Source organism: Pteronotus mesoamericanus, unplaced genomic scaffold (genome assembly GCF_021234165.1).
Source record: "Pteronotus mesoamericanus isolate MK-2021 breed Mesoamerican mustached bat unplaced genomic scaffold, CSHL_Meso_final scaffold_54, whole genome shotgun sequence".
NCBI lineage: Eukaryota > Metazoa > Chordata > Mammalia > Chiroptera > Mormoopidae > Pteronotus > Pteronotus mesoamericanus.
In genome coordinates, this window is record NW_026555321.1 from 62,156,741 (window position 1) to 62,179,507 (window position 22,767).

General features: G+C 40.6%; 1 protein-coding gene across 1 annotated transcript in view; it reads right to left on the reverse strand.

The window, feature by feature from the left end:
- The window catches only part of ATP6V0D2 (ATPase H+ transporting V0 subunit d2), a 58,190-nt gene that overhangs the window by 15,471 nt on the left and 19,952 nt on the right, over positions 1-22,767 (reverse strand). Inside the window, exons 3-5 of the mRNA XM_054595903.1 lie at positions 19,649-19,827; positions 1,423-1,502; positions 86-163 (exon numbers count right to left, since the gene is read on the reverse strand). Coding sequence (XP_054451878.1) covers positions 86-163; positions 1,423-1,502; positions 19,649-19,827 — 337 coding nt within the window. The remainder of the gene's footprint in view (positions 1-85; positions 164-1,422; positions 1,503-19,648; positions 19,828-22,767) is intronic.

A 22,767-nucleotide genomic window follows, 5' to 3' on the forward strand; every position in this document is an offset into this window, starting at 1 on the left:
TAAGAAAAAGAAATAGTAGGATTATATAAATGAGATGTGTGTAAGCACAGTATTTGACATAAAAACTTCAAGGGCTCTTTCTTACCTCAAGAATGGGACACATAATCTCTGCCGTGACATCACCATAATTCTTACAGAATTTATAGAATGCCTCCAGGTAAGACTTAAAAAGAAGAAAGATCATAAAACAATAAGATGACTATATGCTCCTTTTGGAAATTTCCAGGTCAGTTTTTCATGGCTTATTAAATGCTTTAATGGAAATTGAATCACTTCTCCCATAGGGAGATATTTTATAATAAATTTGGAAGAAATTTTCATATTAAAGCACATTGCACAGTATGAAAAAAGAACTTCATGAAAGAACAAAATTGTACTTATCATATCTTATAATTAATGACAAGTGCTTTTTTGAATGTATCATGGAATCTCACAGAGTTAGTTCTTGCCACTCTGACCAGAGTGCAAGACTCCTTTATAAGCTCAATGAGTAACGTTCGATTTGGTTCAGTGCAGACATTTCATCTCTCAGGAGATGCATTTGAGGTCGCTTTGAGCACGAAGGGTACAATGAGAAGGCAGTGGCTGGGCTGCCATCAGCCTGTCTGTGCCTGAGTCCCAACATCACTACTCACTAGTGAACTGACTTCAACTGTCACCTCACTTTCATGCCTCCATTTTCTCATCTGAGGAATGGAGATGGCACAGTTTTGCTTGATTGATAGAGTAAGTTAATGTATATATATTACTTACAGATGGTGCCTTCTGTTAGCTGTATTCAGGGTGCCTCTTGTAAGGCGTTAAGAGCCCTTATAATGTAATGCTTTTAAGAGGACCATGTTTCAACATACCATGGTACATATATATGGCATGGCAGTCTACATCTATTCAGCTACTCTGTGAGAATGTCCAAAGACACTATGGTGTACAAGTGAAAAGGCAGAGTTTACTCAGACTCTGTTACATAGAGATCCTCAGATGCTGGCAGCACAGTTCAGAGAATCAGCTGGCCAGACCATGGAAAGTGGTACAGATGATGTCATGTGCAGTTTGTCACCTTGATATGCTGCCCACTGTCAGTAGGTTAACATTGTATGGACAGGGACTCTTTCACAGGATGAAGGACAGAGATGAACTCTACATAACATTATGTTCACTATAAATGCTGGTTGTTTTCAAATCTATCCATCAATTGATACCTTTTATGTTCTAAGCAAAGATGTGGAGATACAGAGAAAATTGGGGTGTTACCTCCCCTCAACAATCTTCTGGTTGGGAAAGCTGACATGTATGTATACTCCAAATATGCCTCACTTCATACTTGCAGGAACTGGCTAATAGGCAAAGTCACTTCTAAGAAAAAACTCTGGTTATAACATATTATGTAATAAAGAAAAACATATTATTTGGGAAAACAGTTACCTTATACAGTTTATTGCGCAGTATTTCAATATTCAGTTCATCTAATGTATTTTCGGACATGCAGTCTTGAAAGAATGGAGCTGAGAAGTCATCGTATAAAATAAGTTAATCAGAAGCATGATTATAAACTGTAGGAAATGTCTCCTGAATGCACCACCCCATGTTCACCTGACTAGGACAGTGGAGTTTCATTCCATAGATGCAATCAACCTAATAGTACTGATGGCAACAGGAGTGACTGTTTATTAAGGATTTACTATGTGTGTGTCCTACACAACACATGAGATATACTTTAAGTGAGTTAATCCCCACAATGCTTGGAACTGTTTACTTCAAGGCTCACTTTTTGAAGTCTCTCCATTATCAAATAGTAATACTTAACATTTGTGACCTCACTGTGTGCCAAACATTGAGTTGTACTTATTTAGTGTCTTCTTTTTGTTTCAAAACTCTAAAATGGGGGAACTAAGGGAAACTGAATTACCCCATGTCACTTTGTTGGGACCAGGTAAAGCCAACTTCATGCTTATGGATATCTGATTCCAGACCCATCCTCTTTCCTCTGTGAGCTGTACCCTTAGCATTGGACACTTGATGACACAATTTTTTTTCTAATTTTTTTGTCCAAAATGGCATGATTTTGAAAAATGATCAACAGTGCATTGCTACTGTCCAAAATTTCCTAATGATGATGCTTACAAAATTGCCCCATTAACATTTTGAGTGCTACGTCAGGCCATTTGCAGACAATCCTGAGCATATCAGAAAAAAGGCATTCCTAAAATTTCCAAAAAAAAATGTTTCCTAGGATTTAAAATAAAAGGAGAAGGCATTAATCCTTTTTTAAAAAAAGCTACAAAATTAATGTTTTGAAACATTGCAAGTTCTTTCATTTATTTGCTGTGGTCTCGTACAAAGTACAAGGATTTGGAGTTTGGGAGGTGAGCCTCAGCTCCTTTCAGCTATGGATAGTTTGTAGGTAACCCTGGCAGGTATTGGCTTGGCCAAAAAGTTTGTTTTTTTCATAAGGTGGCTCTGGTAGCACTCAGTTGTCTTTAACTTGATTTGAAACAATTTTGTTAGATTGTATTGTGACAGCATCGTATCAGCGTGCATTTAAAAAGAACTAATCAAAATTAGTGAATTTTTGTGTACTTATTTTAATATTGAATATGGAACAAAATACACAACATTTTTTCCATATTATGTTTTATTATTTAAAGAAAGATAAAAACACAACTGAAATACAAAAAAAAAATCTGTGCACTGTAGAGAGAAGGTGCTGAGGCTGATCGAATGTGTCAAAAGTGGTTTGCGAAGATTCGTGCTGGAGATTTCTCACTGCATGATGCTCTACGGTGAGGCAGACAAGTTGAAGTTGATAGCAACCAAATTGAGACATTAATTGAAAATAATTAATGTTTATGCCATGTGGGAGATAGCCGATGTACTCAAAATGTCCAAATCAATAAAAAAGTGGGAGAATCAAGATGGTGGAGGAGTCAATGGAAGTCACACTGACCTCCTCTAAGAAACAATCTGGAATTACAACTAAATTGTGGAGACATCACCTGGAACAAACAACTGAACAATAGCCTGAGAGGAGCCTTGTAACCTCAGACAGACAGAAGAATCAGTTTTAGCACAAACTAACTGGTAAGAAGTGTGGTAGAGACTTGGGAAGGTGGGCGGGTTGCCCACAGGTGGCAGCACAAGATGGATATTGAAATGGCCAGTTGAATCCCCTGGAGAAGAGCAGGGTCTAAACCATGAGCAGGGATTTCCAGCCTACGGCACCAAAACCAAAAAAAAAGTACATAGATAACAGCCAGCTGTGACAAGTGGCAGAGTTGCTCTCTGCCAGACAGGCAGCTGAAGATGCAAAGAGCCTTTTGGAGGGCCAACACACAAATTTTTTTTGCAGCCCCTTACCCTAAGTTTTGGCAAAGACAGGGGAAGAGTGGACTGGAGAAGCCTGAGGAGAGACTGGGAAAGGAGGCTTTGGGGAGGGAACTGAGAGAGTAGCCAGCAGGATCCTGGTGCTGACTAATCCCCCATGAAGCAGCAGCCATCTGGTTCAGGCAGATCACTCCGCTGAGTGGCAACAGTGTGAGAGGACCCAATGACACTGCCTTAAACAGGACCTCAGACACACCCTGTGGTGTTTCTAAGATGGCCTGCTGAGTGCAGAGTGGCAGCCACAGATAGTAGATGCCTGGACAAAGGGGGTGCGGAGTGCTCTAGAGAAAATTGATGAGAGAATGGAGATGGAGGCTTTGGGGAGAGAACAAATAGGGTAGCTGGCAGGATCCCAGTGCTGACTCTTTCCCCATGTGGAGGCAGCCACCTGGCTCAGGCAGACCACTCCTCTGAGCAGCAGCAGTGTGGGAGGACCCAATGACTGCGCCCCTGGGAGGGACTCTGCCACACTCTGTGGTGTCTAAGCTGCCCTGCTGAGTGCACAGTGACTAGTTTAACAGCTGAAGGAGACAGCCACAGACAGTAGATTCCTGGAAGTATTGAACAGACTGCTTAAAGCGAGACAGTGTCAACATCTGACATTATCAGAGGAAGATCAAGAAAGAAAAAAACAGTGGTCTCCTACCATAGAAGTTCACACCACGAAGTCAGAAAATCAAGACAGATCAATTTAAAGCAGAACAAAAAGAGAAGAGCCTCGGATATAGGAGAAGATGGCGGAGGAATGAATGGGAGTCATGCTGAACTCCTCCCAAGACCAAACTGGAATTGCGACTAAATAGTGTTGTAATCACCTGGAAAACAATGGAACGATAGTGGAAGAGGAGTCTTGGTGCTGCGGCGAGTGGATTCGACTCTCACACATCCCAACGGGTGAGAAGTGCAGTCCAGGATTGAGAGGGTAGGCTGGGTGCTGAATAGCGCCAGAGGGACATTGAAACGGCCAGATAGCTTCCCCCGAGAAGAACGGGGTCTGAATCATAAACAGGGACCCCTAAACTACAGCAGCTAAAACCAAGAAAATACAGACAAAACGCAACCCCGAAAAGCTTAGGGGCGCTCTCTGCCAGAGACAGGTGGCTGGGGATGCAAAGAGACATTTAAAGGGCCAACGCAAAAATTGTGGTGGCAGCCACCCTCCTTGATCTCTCGGCAGAGGCGGCAGCAGGATGGGCAGGTGCCTGGGAAAAGACTGGTGAGGAAAACTTTGTGAAGAGAACTGACACAGCAGCTGGTGGAGTCCTGGTGATAACGCACCTCCCACTCTGCAGCTCCCATCTCGCTCAGGCATAAGGGAATCAATTAACCTGCCTTTTGTGCGCTCCGCACACAGCTTGTACGCGTGTGAGCTACGGGGCTGAGTGCAGACTGGCTGGGAGAGCCTTGAGGAGAGACTGGAGACGGAGGCGTTGGGGAAAGAATGGGAGGAGGAACCGGGGAGTCCTGACTCCCTGCCCTTTCAGTAGTCTCCATTGTGGGCTGGAAAGGTGCAACCCCAAAGAGGAAGAAGCGGGGCGCGCATGAACCAGACTGCCTGCGATTGAAATGCAGGTCACACAGGTGGTGGATCCTTGTCCAAAGGTGTCACAGAACTGCCCAGAGACCCCTGAGGAGAGACTAGAAATGGAGGCATTGGGGAAAGAATGGGAGGAGGAACTGGGGAGTCCCGATTCCTTCTCCTTGCTGTAGTTTCCATTGCATGGGAAGAGACCACACTCCCAAAGAGACAAAAGCCAAAAGCACACATAGACAGCACAAAAACACCCAGTGCAGGTGTGAACACTTGCACCGAGTGACCGGCAAGGGTTGGCGAGCGTGTGTGTGACCCGCGCGGGCTGCCGAAGGCTTGCACCGGCCAGCAAGGCCTCCCACAGATTGGCCTTGTGAGGGAGTGCACTGAGCGGCAAGGGCAGACATAAATTGACCCGCCCGCCCGTGATTGCGGAGTGGCCCACTAAATTAGTAGAGCTGCCCAGAATCCCTGGAGGAGAGACCGGAGACAGGATAAACTGGAGAGTCCTGGAGCTGACTTCCTCCCATTTCCGTAGTCCACATTGGGCGAGGGCAAGCAACGCACCCAAAGACCCAAAAGCGGGGATAACACACAATAGAAGTCCCGAAACTGACCAGTGTCGGGGAGCTCACCGGCCAGGGGGCCAGATGAGTCCACAAGGTCATGAATAAGCCCTCTGGTCTGGGGCAAGCACATGAGAGCCCAGGAAGGCAGGGGATCCTGTGCCACCGGGAGCGCGCTCAAGGAACCAGTGTGAGAGTGCAGAGAGACCCAAAAAATAGCTCATCCCTGACAAAAGGGGTCTCAGAGCTGCTCCAAGCAGGAGTCAGACAGTAGACTCCTGGAAGGCTCAAACAAACAACCCAAGGTCCTAGAGGGTCAACAACTGACACCATCAGAGGCAGACCCAGAAAGAAAAGTAAAGGACAAAAATACTGAACAGACTCTCACAAAAATGGGAAGAAAAAGAAGTTCCCCCCAAATGAGTGGAAAAGGGGACTCCCCACAGAGAGAGCTAAATGAAATAGAAGCAAGGGAACTATCAGATATTGATTTCAAAACAATGGCTCTAAGGAAGCTCAATGAGCTCAGCCAGCTCAAAGAAAATTTGAAAAACTGCAGAGAAACTATCAGGAACTTACAGCAAACTATACCAGCCTATAAAAGGACATAGAAACTATCAAGAAGACACAAGACGATATGAAGAATACCATTTTTGAATTGAAGAACACAGTAGAAGGAATACAAAGCAGGCTGAATGAAGCCGAGGACCAAATCAGTGAGATGGAGGATAAGGTAGAAAGAAGCTCCAAGAAAGAACAAGAAATGGAAAAGTGGCTGAAAAAGACTGAAGAGGCATTTAGAGAAATTCAGGTCAACCTGAAACGCATTAATATCCATATAATAGGGATACCCGAAGGAGAAGAAGAGGAGCAAGGGATAGAGGACCTCCTCGAAAAAGTAATGATAGAAAATTTCCCTAATTTGAGGAGAGAAAGGCTCTCATGGATCCAGGAGGCACAGAGGACCCCACTCAAGAGGGATTCAAGGAGGTCCACTCCAAGACACATCATCATTAAAATGGAAAATGTCAAAGACAAAGAGAGAATCCTCAAGGCAGCAAGGGAGTAGGAGAAAGTGACCCAAGGGGGCCCCGATATGCCTAGGAGCTGACTTCTCAACAGAAACACTACAAGCCAGAAGGGAATGGCAACAAATATTCCAAGTCATGAAAAGCAAGGGCCTACAGCCAAGGCTGTTCTACCCAGCTAGGGTCTTAATTAAAATTGAAGGGGAAATAAGAAGTTTTCCAGACAAGAGAAGACTAAAAGAATACATCTCTACCAAACCAGCACTCCAAGATATGCTAAGGGGACTGGTTTAAGAAGATGAAGGAAAAGAATGAGAGAGAGAGGAACACAGGTACGAAGAGAAAAGATGAGTAAGTTTCTATCAGTAATATCTCTCAATGTGAATGGACTGAATGCCCCAATCAAAAGACACAGGGTAGCTGAATGGAAAAGAAAACATGACCCACACAGATGCTGCCTACAAGAGACCCAATGTAGAGCAAGAGACCTACACAGATTAAAAGTAAAGGGATTGAAAAATATATTCCAAGCAAATGGGTATGAGAAAAAGGCTGGGGTTGCCATTCTTGTATCAGACAAAGTAGATTTCAAAACAAAGGCCATAAAGAGAGACCCAGAGGGGCACTTTATAATACTTAAAGGAAGAATCTATCGACATGAACATTGTAAACTTATATGCTCCCAATATAGGAGCCCCAAGTTTATAAGGAAATTGTTGGAACACTTCAAAAAAGATATAGACAGCAACACACTGATAGTAGGGGATTTCAATACCCCACTGTCAAAAATGGACAGATCTTCCAAACAAACCATCAATAAGGATATTGGGGAGCTGAATGATGCACTGAATCAAAGAGACTTAACTGACATATATAGAACCTTACATCCCAAAGAAGAAAAATACACATTCTTTTCAAATGCTCATGGCAGTTTTTCAAAGATAGATCACATGATGGGACACAAAGCAAAACTCAGAAAATTCAGGAAAATTGAAATAATACCAAACTTTTTCTCAGACCACAAGGGCTTGAAACTGTAAATCAACCTCAAAGAGAAACTTCAAAAACTTGCAAACTCATGGAGACTGAACAGCAGGCTATTAAACAATGAATGGGTCAATAATGAGATAAGAGAAGAAATCAAAAAATTTCTGGAAACAAATGAAAATGAACAAACAGTCCAAAACCTTTGGGACACAGCAAAGGCAGTCCTGAGAGGGAAGTTTATAGCAATACAGGCTTACCTAAAAAAGATAGAAACATTTCAAATAAAAGACCTAACACTACAACTTCAAGAACTGGAGAAACAACAACAAGTAAATCTCAGAGCAAGGAGAAGGAAGGAAATAGTCAAGACTTGAGCAGTACTGAATGACATAGAGACAAAAAGAACAATTCAGAGGATCAACCAATCCAGAAGCTGGTTCTTTGAGAAGATACATAAAATTGACAAGACTTTAAGCAGACGCATTAAGAATAGAAGGGAGAGGACCCAAATTAATAATATCAGAAATGAAAGAGGAGAAATAACAACTGATACCACAGAAATACAAAGGACTGTCAGAAACCACTATGAAGAATTATATGCCAAGGAATTTGAAAATCTTGATGAAATGGACAAAGTTTTAGAAAAGTTTAATCATCCAACACACAAGAAGGAAGAAACAGAAAGCTTGAACAGACCGATAACAGCTAGGGAAATTGAAGCAGTAATCAAGAAACTCCCAGCACACAAAAGCCCAGGGCCAGACGGTTTCACAGGAGAATTTTACAAAACATTTAAGGAAGAGCTAACCCCTGTCCTTCTGAGACTATTCCAAAAAATCCAAGAGGAGGGAAGACTCTCAGACTCTTTCTATGAGGCCAGCATCACCCTGATCCCAAAACCAGAAAAAGACCCTACAAAGAAAGAAAACTACAGGCCCATTTCACTGATGAACATACATGCTAAAACCCTCAACAAAATATTGGCAAACCTCATCCAGCAATACATTGAAAAGATTATCCACCACGATCAAGTGGCATTCATCCCAGGGTTGCAGGGATGGTTCAATATACACAAATCAGTAAACGTGATACATCACATAAATAAAAGACAAAAACCACATGATCATCTCGATAGATGCAGAAGAAGCATTTGATAAGGTACAGCACCCATTTATGATCAAAACACTCAGCAAAATGGGAATCAATGGGGCATTCCTCAATGTAATAAAGGCCATATATGAAAAACCTACAGCCAATATCATACTAAACAGGCAAAAACTGAAAGCTTTCCCACTAAGATCGGGAACACGACAAGGATGTCCGCTCTCACCGCTTCTTTTCAACATCGTATTGGAAGTCCTAGCCACAGAGGTCAGACAAGAGAAGGAGATAAAAGGCATCCCAATAGAGAAGGAGGAAGTAAAACTATTATTGTTTGCAGATGACATGATAGTGTTCATAGAGAACCCTGTAGACTCTACAGAAAACTCCTCAACCTAATGAGTGAATTTGGCAAAACAGCAGGATACAAAGTCAACATTCAGAAATCAAAGGCATTTTTGTACACCAGCAATGCAACAGAAGAAGAAGAAAGCAGAAAAAAAAATACCATTTGATATAGCAAGAAGAAAAATAAAGTAGCTAGTCATAAATTTAACCAAAGATGTAAAAGACCTGTATGCAGAAAACTATACAGCAGTGAAAAAAGAAATTAAGGAAGACACAAATAAATGGAAGCATATACCGTGCTCCTGGATTGGAAGAATTAATATCATCAAAATGTCCATACTACCCAAAGCAATTTATAGATTCAACGCAATCCCTATTAAGGTAACAATGACATATTTCACAGAAATAGAACAGACATTTCACAAATTTATATGGAACCATAATAGCCTCAGAATTTTGAGAAAGAAAAACAAAGTAAGAGGGATCACAATACCAGACATCAAACTCTACCACAAAGCCACTACACTCAAAACAATCTGGTACTGGCACAAGAACAGACCCATAGACCAGTGGAACAGAATAGAAAGCCCAGAAGTAAGTCCAGGTCTCTATGGGCATCTAATATTTGACAAAGGGGGCAGAAGCATAAAATAGAGCAATAATAGCCTCTTCAACAAATGGTGTTGGGAGAGCTGGATGGCTACATGCAAAAAATTCAAATTGGATCATCAGCTGACACCATACACAAAAATAAACTCAAGAATGATAAAAGACTTAAATGTAAGTCGTGACAGCATAAAAGTCCTGGAGGAGAACATTGGCAGGAAACTCTCAGATATCCCAAACAACATTTTTTTCACTGATATGTCTCCTAAAGCAAGGGACATAAAGGAAAGGATAAACAAGTGGGACCTCATCAAAATAAGCTTCTGCAAGGCTAAAGAAAACATCAGCAAAATGAAAAGGAAGCCAACCATATGGGAAAATATATTCACTAATGATACATCAGATAGAGGTTTGATCTCCAAGATATAAAAAACTCCCTTGACTCTACTCCAAGAAGACAAACTATCCAATTAAATAATGGGCAAAGGACCTGGGCAGATGCTTTTCTAAGGAAGAGTTATAGAGGTCACAGAGGCATTTGAAACGATGCTCAGCATCACTAGCCATCAGAGAAATGCAGATCAAAACCACCATGAGGTACCACCTCACACCGGTCAGAATGGCCATCATAAACAGATCCACATACAACAGGTGCTGGTGAGGCTGTGGAGAAAAGGGAACCCTAGTCCACTGTTGGTGGGAATGCAGACTGGTGCAGCCTTTGTGGAAAGCAATGTGGAATTTCCTCAAAAAGCTGAAAATAGAACTGCCTTATGATCCAGTGATTCCTCTGCTGGGACTATACCCTAAGAACACCAAGACACCAATACAAAAGAACCTATGCACCCCAATGTTCATAGCAGCACAATTTACAATAGCCAAGTGTTGGAAGCAACCTAAATGCCCATCGGTAGATGATTGGATCAAAAAGTCATGGTACATATACACAATGGAATACGACGCAGCAGAAAGAAAAAAAGAACTACTAAACTTCACGACAGCATGGATGGAACTGGAGAGCATTATGGTAGGCGAAATAAGCCAGGGGGCGAAAGACAAATACCATATGATCTCACCTATAAGTGGAAACTAACCAACAATACAAAGATGCAATGAAAGAAGATCAACACTGAAAGGAAAAGAAATCAACGGAGACAAGAGGAAGGAGGGGGGGGGCGGGGACAAGGTAGGGAAGGGGAAAGTTAAGGAACAGATAGCAAGGACTCATGGACAAAACCAAAGGAGAAGAGCTGAGGGAGGGAAGGAGGGAGGGTCTAGGGAAAGTGGTGGGGGGTTGGCAGAGAGAAATGTATTTGCAAAAACAAATTAAAATAAAATTAAAAAAAAAGAGAAGAGCCTCATTAATAATGGGAAGAAAAAGAAACACCACACAGTCAAAGGGAAAGGAGTAACCACCAGAAAGAGAAATAAATGAAATAGAAGCAAGTAAAGTATCAGATATTGAATTCAAAACAACGCTTTTCCTAAGGAACCTCAATGAGCTCAGTGAGCTCAGAGAGAATTATGAAAAACTACAGAGAAACTACCAGGAACTACTTCAAAATATTTCTGCATGAAAAAGGACATAGAAGCTATCATTAAGAGACAGAGGTAAAGAATACAATTTCTGAATTGAAAAACACAGTAGAAGGAATCAAAAACAGGTTAGATGAAGCAGAGGATTGAATCAGCGAGCAGGAGAATAAGGTAGAAAAAAGCTCCCAGAAAGAACAAAAAAGAATGAAAAAAGACTAAAAAAGAATAAAGAGACATTGAGGGAAATACAGGACAACCTCAAACTTAATAATATCTGTATAACAGGGATACCAGAAGAAGAAGAAGAGGAACAAGGGATAGCAAATCTGTTTGAAAAAGTAATGATGGAAAACTTCCCTAATTGAAGGAGTGAAAAAGTCACACAAGTCCAGGAAGCACAGAGGTTCCCATTCAGGAGGAACTGAATGAGGCCAACTGCAAGACACACCATAATCAAAATGGGAAATATAAAAGACAAGCAGATGAACCTACGTACAGCAAGGGAGAAAGAGGTAATAACATACAAGGGAGTTCTGATACAGCTAGCAACTGACTTCTCAACAGAAACACTACAAACCAGAAGGGGATGGCAAGAAATATTCCAAGTCATGAAAAGCAAATGCCTAAAACCAAGACTGCTCTACTCAGCAAGGCACTCTGTTAAAATGGAAGGTGAAATAAGGAGTTTCCCAGACAAAAGTAGGCTGAAAGGATACACCTCCACCAAACTCCACCCGTATTGCAAGATAAGCTAAAGGGACTGCTTTAAGAAGATTAAGAAATGAGTTTATGAATATCCAGTTCCTTTCACAGTCACAAATACATGATATTACCAATATTTTTAATACTTATTAATCTGATTGTGACAATGATGTGTTATTTACAATGTTCCTCTATTATTTGTTGAAACTAAATTTGTTTTGGTATATTTTGTACCTGTTTCTATTATTTTAAAAAATCTTTTAATGACTTTTTGGTATTCTTTTTCCATTTTTTATTAAATGTTTGTAGAATTTTATCCTTAAAAAAATTAATGCTTTTTTGATGTGTTGCAAAGACTTTCCTATTGTACTTGTCCTTTAACTTTTTAAATATGTATATTACAGTATAGTCTTAAATGTTTAATATAGTCATATTGTCAATATTTTACTTTATACCTTCTGGGTTTGAATATGTAACTACAGGGTAAGAAAATTATTATTTTGAATTTTCTCCTAAAACTCCTTAGATTTTACATATTGATTTTTAACTCACCTGAATATTTCTTGTTTAATGTGTGAAATAGGGCTCTACATGTATTTTATTTCAAGTAATAGTGGTCCATGCACCTATTTGTTGAATAAGCCTTATTTTCCCCTGATTTGAAATATCAATTTAATGATATATTACATTGTTAGACAGATATATACATTTGATTTTAGAGTACTCAGTTTCTATCATTGATCTACTTGATTATTTCTGTGCTGGTGTCATGTTGTTTTAATTGCTGAGACTTTATAATGGATTTAAATTTTACTTTTTTATTATGCAAATATATTTGTCTCAATTTTCTCCCTACTATTCTCATCTCACACCCTCCACCCTCCACACTCAGTCCTTCCCCATTTTAGCTTTGTCCATGAGTCCTTTATACATGTTCCCTGACTTGACCCTTCTCTTCCCTTTCCCTGCCCTACCTTCCCTCTTGACTCTCTTGGGGTTTTTTTTTCAATGTTGCTGGTTATATTTTCCTTGTTTGTTTGTTTTGTTGGTTAGGTTCCACATAGGTGAGATCATATGGTAATTGCCTTTCACCCCCTGGCTTATTTTACTGAGCATAATCCTCCCTAGTTCCATCTGTGCTGTCGCGAAGGGTGGTAGTTTTTTCTTTCTTTCTTTCATCTGAGTAATATTCCATTGTGAAAATGTACCATAGATTTTTGATTCACTCATTTACTGATGGGCATTTAGGTTGCTTCCAGCACTTGACTATTGTAAACTGTGCTGCTAGGAACATTGGGGTGCAATAGTTTTTTTGAATTGATGTTTTGGGATTCTTAGGGTATAATCCCAGCAGTGGAATTGCTGGGTCAAAAGGCAGTTCCATTTGCAGCTTTTTAAGGAAATTCCAAACTGTTTTCCACAGTAGCTGCACCAATCTGCATTCCCACCAACAGTGTACCAGGTTCCCCTTTCTCCACAGCCTTGTCAGCACCCGTTGTTTGTTGATCTGTTTATGATAGCCATTATGACTGGTGTGAAGTGGTATCTCTTTGTGGTTTATTTTGCATTTCTCTGATGGCTAGTGAGGCTGAGCATCCTTTCATATGTCTCTGTGCCCTCTGTATCTCTTCCTTGGAGAAGCATCTGTCCAGGTCCTTTCCCCATTTTTTACTTGGATTATTTGTCTTGGAGGGGAGTCATGTGAGTTCTTTATATATTTTGGAGATCAAATCTCTATATGATGTATCATTGGCAAATATATTTTCCCATACTGTTGGTTTCTTTTTCATTTTGCTGATTTTTTTTTAGCTATGCAGAAGCTTCTTATTTTGATGAGGTCCCACTTGTTTATTCTTTCCCCTATGTCCCTTGCTTTAGGGGACATATCAGTGAAAATGTTGCTGTGTGGGATATCTGAGAGTTTCCTGCCTATGTTCTCCTCCAGGACTTTTATGGTGTCAAGACTTACATTTCAGTCTTTTATCCACCTTGAGTTTATTTTTGTGTATGGTGTCAGCTGATGATCCAATTTCAATTTTTTGCATGTAGCTGTTTAGCTCTCCCAACACCATTTGTTGAAGAGGCTATTTTTACTCCAATTTATGCTTCCACCCCCTTTGTCAAATATTAATTGACCATAGAGACATGGGTTTATTTCTGGGCTTTCTATTCTCTTCCACTGATCTATGTGTCTATTCTTTTGCCATTACCGGACTGTTTTGATTATAGGAGTCTTGTAATAGAGTTTTATGTCCGGTATTGTGATCCCTCCTGCTTTGTTTTTATTTCTCAAAATTGCTGCAGCTATTTGAGGTTCTTTATGGTTCTATATAAATTTTTGAAATGTCTGCTCTATGTGTGTGAAATACATCATTCGTATTTTAATAGGGATTACGTTGAATCTATAAATTTATTTGGATAGTATAGACATTTTGATGATGTTAATTCTTCCAATCCATGAACACAGTGTGTGCTTCCATTTACTTGTGTCTTCCTTAATTTCTTCCTTTAGTGTTGTATAATTTTCTCTGTACAGTTCTTTTACTTCCATGGTTAAATTTATTCCTTGGTACTTTATTTTTTTGTTGTTATAGGAAATGGGATTTTTTTCCTGATTTCTGCTACTGATATTTTATTGTTAATATAAAAATGTCTCTGATTTCTGAATATTGACTCTGTATCCTGCCGTTATGCCAAATTCACTTATTAGGTGAAGTAGTTTTTTAGTGGAGTCTATAGTGTTTTCTTTGTACACTATAATGTCACCTGCAAACAATGGTAGTTTTACCTCCTCCTTTCCAATTTGGATGCCTGTTATTTCTTTTCTTGTCTGACCACTGTGGCTAGGACTTCTAATACTATGTTGAATAGAAGTGGTGAAAGCAGACATCCTTGTCTTTTTCCCAAACTTAGTGGGAAAGCTTTTGGTTTTTCCCAGTGAGCATGAAGTTAGCTGTAGTTTTTTCATATATGGCCTTTATTATGTTGAAGTATTCCCCCTTTCTTCCTATTTTGCTGAGGTTTTTATTTTTACATAAATGGCTGCTTTTTCTGCATCTATCGAGATGATCATGTGGTTTTTGTCTTTCCTTTTGTTTATGTGATGTATTATGTTTATCGATTTGTGGATATTGAACCATCCTTGCATCCCTGGGATGAATTCCACTTGATCATGGTGGATAATCCTTTTGATGTATTGCTGGATGCGGTTTGCCAATATTTTGTTGAGGATTTTAGCGTCTATATTCATAATCGATATTGGCCTGTAGTTTTCTTTCCTGGTTCTGTTTTTATCTGGTTTTGGCATTAGGATGATGCGGGCCTCATAAAAAGAGTGTGGGAGTCTTCCTTCATCTTGGATTTTTTGGACTAGTCTGAGAAGGACAGGGGTTAGCTCTTAAAGGTTTTGTAAAATTCCCCTGTGACACCGTCCTGCCGAGGGCTTTTTTTATGCTGAGAGTTTTTTGATTACTGCTTCAATTTCACGGGTTATTATTGGTCACTTCAAGCTTTCTGCTTCTTCTCCATTCAGTGTTGGAAGATTATACTTTTCTAGAAATTTGTCCATTTCATTGAGGTTTTCAAGTTTCTTGGCATATAATCGCTCATAGTAATTTCTTACAATCCTTTGCATTTCTGTGGTATTAGTTGTTATTTCTCCTCTTTCATTTCTGATATTATTCATTTGGGTCCTCTCCCTTTTTTTCTTGATGTGTCTGTTTAAAGGCTTGTCAATGTTTTTTATCACTTCAAAGAAACAGCTCCTGGATTTATTGATCTTTTGAATTGTTCTTTTATTGTCTATGTCATTCACTTCTGCTCTGATCTTATTTCCTTCCTTCTACTTGCTCTGGGATTTGTTTGCTGTTTTTCCAGTTCTTGAAGCTTAAGGTTATGTCATTTATTTAAAATGTTTCTATCTTTTTAAGATAAGTCTGTGTTGCTATTAATTTCCCTCTCAGGACTGCCTTGTTGTGTCATAGGTTTTGGACTATTGTGTGTTCATTTCCATTTGTTTCCAGAAACTTCTTGATTTATTCTCTTATCTCATTCTTGACCCATTCATTCTTTAATAGTTGGCTATTCAGCCTCCATGAGTTTGAATGTTTTTGAGTTTTTCCTTTGAGGTAGGTTTCCAGTTTCAAGCCCTTGCAGTCCAAGAAAATGCTTGTTATGATTTCAATTTCCTTGAATTAGTTGAGGCTTGTTTTGTGTTTATCATGTGGTCTATCTTTGAAAATGTTCCATGTGCATTTGAAAAGAATGTGTATTTTGCTTCTTTTTGATGATAGGTTCTATCTTTATCAGTTAAGTCCATTTGATCTAGTGCTTGGATCAGTTCCACAATATCCTTGTTTATATTTTGTTTTGAAGATCTATCCATTTTTGGCACTGAGATGTTAATATCTCCTACTGTCAGTGTGTTGCTGTCTCTATCTTTCTTGAAGTCCTCCAAGATTTTTCTTATATATTTGGGTGTTCTTATGCCAGGTGCATATAGGTTTACAATGTTTATGTCTTCTTCAGTGGTTCTTTATTTGACTATATTTATAAAGTATCTTTTTGAGTCTTTTGTCAGAGACTTTTGTTTTGAAATGTATTTTGTCTGATATAAATATTGCTACCCCTGTTTTTTTCCCCTGTCCATTTGCTTAGAATTTTTTTTCCATCCCTTCACTTTCAGTCTGTGTAGGTCCTTTGTTCTTAGGTGGGTCACTTGTAGGCAGTATCTGTGCAGGTCATGTTTTTAATCCATTCTGGTATCCTGTTCTTTTGATTGGAGCATTAGTTCATTTACTTTTAAAGTTATTATTAATAGGTTTTTATTCATTTTTTCCCTTTGTACTGGTGTTTTTCTCTTTCTCACTCTTTTTCTTCATCTTCTTAAACCAGTCCCTTTAGCATGTCTTGTAGTGCTGGTTTGGTGGAGACATATTTTTTTAGTCTTCTTTTGTCTGGGAAACCCCTTGTTTCACCTTCCATTTTAATGGAGAGCCTCATTGGGTAGAGCAGTCTTAGTTGCAGGCCTTTGTTTGACTTGGAATATTTTTTGCCATTCTCTTCTGGTTTGTATTGTTTCTGTTGAGAAGTCAGGGACTAGCCATATCAGGGCTCCCTTGTATATTTCTACTTTTTTCTTCCTTGCTGCTTTTAGGATCATCTGCTTGTCTTTGATATTTGCCATTTTAATGATGATATGTCTTGGAGTGGAACGCTTTGTGTACTTCTTGAATGGGACCCTCTGGGCTTCCTGGGCTTGCGTGACTTTTTCTCTCCTCCAATTAGGGCAGTTTTTCATCATTACTTTTTCAAACAGATTTTCTATCTCTTGCTCCTCTTCTTCTTCTTCTGGTATCCCTATTATACAAATATTATTACATTTCAGGTTGTCCTGCATTTCCCAAAATGCCTCTCCATTCTCTTTGTTTATTTTTTCATTTTTTTTGCTCTTCTGGGAGCTTTTTTCTACCTTATCTTCCTGCTCACTGATTCGATCCTCTGCTTCATCCAGCCTGCTTTGGATTCCTTCTACTGTGTTGTTCAATTCAGAAATTGTATTCTTCATTTCCTCTTGTCTCTTATTGATAGCTTCTATGTCCTTTTTTATGCTGGTATAGTTTGCAGTAAGTTCTTCATAGTTTCTCTGTAGTTTTGCATAATGATCTTTGAGCTCACTGAGCTCATTGAGGTTCCTTAGGTGCGTTGTTTTGAATTCAATATCTGATAGTTTACTTGCCTCTATTTAATTTAGTTCTCTTTCTGGGGATTTCTCCTTTTCCTTGATTGGGGGGGGTGGTGTTTCTTTTTCCTCCCATTATTTGTAAGACTCTTCTTTTTTGCTTCTGCTTCTTAATTGATTTGCTTTGATTTCTTGACTTTGTGGTGTGTACTTGTATGGTAGTAGATGGCTCAATTTTTTTTTCAGTGTCTACCTCTGATTATGTCAGATGTTGACCCTGTGTGACCTTAGGCAGTCTGTTTGAGACTTCCCAGAATCTAGTGTCTGCATCTATTTTCTGCAATTGTTCTTCTAGTCACTCTGACATCAGCCATCAGGCTTAAGCACCACAGGTTGGGTCAGAGCCTCCCGAGGGTAGCATTATTGTGTCCTTTCAGGTTCTTGCCACTCAGGGGAGTGGTTTTCCTAAGCAAGACAGACACTGAAGATTGGACAAGGAGTCAGCACCAGGATGCCCCCAGCTACTCCCAGTTCTCTCCCAAATGCCTACGTCTCCAGTCTCTCCTCAAGCATCTAGACCACTCTGTGTCCCCTTTTGCCAGCCATCTTCTATCTATGATTGCTGCTCAGAACTCAGCACCCAGGCCTGTGCACAACTCCTGGCTGGGGTAGAGTGTCCTGAGGGCAAAGTTATTGTTTTCTTTCACACTATTGCCACTCAGGGGAGTGGTCTGTCTGCACAAGATGGACACTGAGGATTGGGTGAGGAGTCAGTACCAGGATTCCCCCAGTTACTCCCCCAATTCTCTTCACAATGCCTCTTTCTCTAGTGTCTCCTCGAGTGCCTTTAGACAGCTCTGTGTCCCCTTTAGTCAGGGATCTAGTATCTGTGCTGGCCACTCAGCACTCAGCACCCAGGCCCATGCGCAACACAGGGTCCAGGTAGAGCCTCCTGAGGGTGAGGCTATTGTGTCCTTTATGCCTGAGCAAGATGGAAGCTGAGGAATGGGATGTTAGTCAGCACTGATGACCTGCTGGCCACTGTCTCAGTTCTTCTTCCAAAGCTTTCCTCACCAATCTTTCCTCAGCCCACTCTGCTCCAGCCCACTCTGCTCCCACCTTTTCCCAGAGGTCAAGGAAGGTGGCTGCCACTGAAAGTTTTTGTATTGGCTCTTTAAATGGCTCTTTATGTCTCCAGCTGCCTGTCTCTGGCAAAGAGCATCATTAGGCTTTTTGCAGTTGTCTGTTTTCTGTGTGCTTTTTTTGGGCTTTGGTACAGTAGGCTGGAGGTCCCCACTTATTATTCAGAACCTGCTCTTCTCATGGGGATCCAACTAGCTGTTTCAATATCTCTCTGGTGCTCCTGCCTGTGGGCGCCCAGCCCACCTTGTTGAGCCTCCACCACACTTCTTACCCATTAAGGTAAGTGAAAGCCAATTCCTCTGTCTGTCCCTAAATTTTTAAATATTTTATAATGGATCTAGACATTAAAAAAAATAAATAACTAAAATCTATCTCCATTTTTTAAAAAAATGAAAGAGAAAAGGAACTCCTACCATTTGCAACATCATGTATGGAACTGGAGAATATTATGTTAAGTGAAATAAGCCAGTCGGTGAAAGACAAATAACATATGATCTCACTTATAAGTGGCATATATTCAACAAAGTACACTAATGAATAAAATAAACCACAGGCAAGGATACATGGAGCAGAGTGAAAGTGACCAGAGGGAATGGGGAAGGAGGACAATGGTGGAAAGATGAAGAAGGAACTAAACAAGGAACATGTGTGAATGACTAATGGACATGGACAACAGAGTGGGAATTGACTGTGGGAGCAGGGGTGGAGGGTGGGATGGGTGGAGGAGGGCAAAGGGAGAAAAATTGAGACAACTGTGATAGAATAAACATGATATAAAAAAAAGTAATTGGTGAAAATGATAAATGTCTTTCATTATACAGAAAAAGACAGAGTACTTTTTGGCCAACCAATAACTTCATTTGTCTTGATCTGAGAAATTAGGGAGCTGTACTAGGTGTTTCCTTCATGTCCCTTCCACTTCTGGCAATCCCTATAGACTGACACTGTACTCATGGGAAAAACCGTGATTTGGGTGTACATTTCCTGAAGACAGTGACAACACTCAAAGGCATCTATAGCATCATGTCCACATTCATACCTAAGGGCGTTTCCACCAGGACTGCATTGAAGAGGTCGGAAGATGTCTCTGCAATGTTGACTGCTTCCATTTCTGTGAACCGGCCCAGTGGGTGGCACTTCCCCAGAACTTCCTTCACAGACTTTTTTTGCAAGGTGCCGGTCAGCAGTAGAATCACATTGTCAATCATGTAGCTGCACCTGATGCAGAAGAAGGTTTGGACGTTAGGAAAACATCTGCATCCGAGTAAAATGCACCCCACTCACTGGTAAAACCAACCATCAGGCCCCAATGCTTTGGTTAAGGAAATATGTGAGTCTCTTCCTTTTAAACTGTGGTGTGTGAGAGATGTGAGTGAGTAAATATTGGACTCCATAGGGTGCCAGAGTTGGAAAAAGCACATTCAGTGCTATAATAGCTGATTAATACTATGAGAAGATGACCTCTGCAGGTAACTGTCACATGAGTGGGGTGAGAGTGAGGGTATAATGTGTCTGCTTTATCAGGATGGATGGAAAAAGGGCTAAAAATTCTGAGAAAGGCAGACCCAGAGTGATTTATTCAATTTTGAAAACTGAATATTTAAATCTGTGATGAAGTTCAGCATCAAGGATTCAAAATTTAAAATATTTAAAAATAAGTTTAAAAAGTTAAATATATTTTATTAGTACTTAATATTTAGATAATAAAAAAAGATTCTGTATTCTTCTCTTCTTATGAGACCAGGTGGTGAACTTTGTAGCTGTGCCACTCTCCCCCTCCGCCCCATCCCTAGGAGTCCTGATTCATATTTTATGTGATTCCTTACCCATGTGAGCCCTGCTGGGGGATTCCCCATGCTTGTTCACTCACAGGCTTAGCACCTAGGAGAGTCTAGGCACTGAGGTCAAGAAGTGACAGAAACACAGACCTTCCTTCATAGAGAGTCCAGTTTAGGGGAGGAACTGGTACAGAATCCACTAGAATAAATTGTAGTGAAATGTACACACTCTGACAAAAAAGTGACAAGGTAGTTTGGGGGTGCAGAGCCAGCAGTCAATCTGTCTGGGACCAGGCTTTCCAGGTCAAGCTGAAGCCTGCAGGGTGAGTAGCTGTCTAGGCAGACAGCTTGGCAGTGGGAAGTGTCCCCATGCCAGAGGACATTTGTCTAGGCTGGAGCACAGATGTCTGGCTATGGCTGGGCACAGAGTCCCGGCAGTGAAGATGTACAGTGTGGCAGTTAGCAGTGATGGGAGATTCAAATGCCTGTAAGAAGAAGGGGAATCATGGTCTATTTGGAATATGGACTACACAGGAGGAGAGGTAAGTGCTTACATAGCAGGGTGCTTCACACAAGTTATTCTATTTAATCATGACAACACCACCATGGTGGCAATAGGTAATGTCTTCTCCATGACATGGCTACTGAATGAGGGAAGTGAGAAACACACTTTGTAACTTTCCTCTAAGCTCTCACATATGCTGCCTAGTAGTTGAGGGTGACAAAAGTCTCGGGTTGTGGAACCATTATCTGGGAGAGAGAGTTGGTGGGGAAACAGTGCTGTGGGGGCAGGTTTAGGTTAGGATAAGTTCAGTGTGCCTGGAAGCTTTCCAGAGGTCATGCCTGGTAGTTCACCAAGGCACAGTCCTGAGCCAACAGTGGACAGAGACATCAGTGGGGGTACGGGGGGGGGTTTAGGTAAAGGCATTGTCATTGGGAATCATAGCCTAGTGTGAATTGAGTTCTGTCCTGAGAACTCAGGGAAATCTCAACATCTAAGGACCTTGATGAAATCTAAGAATCACTGATAGATTGTAGGAGGAAAACCAGAAGAGAGAATTCTGGGAAGTTCTAGAGTTCTAGGAAGAAGGGGCCAGAGCATCAGAGGCCAGGGGAAATGCAGGCAGACATGATGTATACACAGGATACAGACACTAAAAAGTCACCTGGGAATGCAGGGAGGACACCATCTCTGGACTTTGTGGAAGGAGGAGGAAAGAGACAGAAACCTGGTGCCTGTGTGTTTAAAATGAGTGGAAAATAGAGTTTTAACAACTCTATTGTTAGGAAGGGAAAGATAATGGTATGTTCGCCCAGCAGTCATGGAGGTAGTTCACTTTCAGTTTGGATATTTGCTTTTTTAAGATGAGAGAGAAGTGAAGATGTTTAAGCAAAAGGGTGAGGTGTTGGTCAGAAGAGCAAAAGGACAACTAATGGGTAAGTTGAGGTCCTCTAGTGAAGGGACAGTGATGGGACTCAGTCACTACCACAATCCAGGCTTGGAAATAACACTTTTCACTGGCATGTCCTGGAGTCAGGATGCATGGCTGACTGACTTCCTTTGCAAGGATGTGCTTCCTGCTGGGAAAGAGTCTCTTTCGTGGTGGGGCTCTGCAGTTTGCCCCACTAAAAGTCTAGTTAAGGAAGTTTTGAAGCAGGAAATTATGTCTTTACAAAATGTACATAACTATAAAGTTTCTTCACTCCCAAACAGTAGAACCAAATGTAGACATTATGGAATTTTAGAACCCTTCTCTCTTGAAAATGACATTCCTGTGGAAGTGCTTATCTTTAACTGTCTCTGTAGGGCTCAAAAGCTATTACCTGAGGGGGCAGCAGCCAGTACTTAGTAATCCTTAGCAGACATTTTACTGATTCTTATATCACCCCTATAATGCAGACATGAGCTGCCAACATTCTCAATCTGAAGATGACTATTTGACCAATGTTGATGGCCAACCAATGTCAACAGTGTGTGTGTGGATGTGCACAAGGGTTTACTGAGTATTGTTATCTTATATAGCAAAGAGCTATAGAGATTGGATTCTGGTTTATTTCAACTCATTACTTAAGTGGCTTTGTTTCTAAGATGGGACAATAACACTAGTTCTCATAGTGTTGTTCAGGAAATGAAGTGAGAACACAGCCTATATCAGGGTCAGAAGCAGGGAGGGGTCTCTCCTATCCCTTCCTGAATCTCCTTCACATGTATACACCAGTATATAATAATCATTGGCGCTCTGGGTTGACAGGTGATATCGGACCAGAAGACAGTTTACTTTCTCCAGACTAATCTTTACAGACTTTCAGGGCCATCCATATGGTGGTTAGCAATGAAATCACTGCTGATGGTGCCTGAGTAATTTTTGAGCTTAAAAAC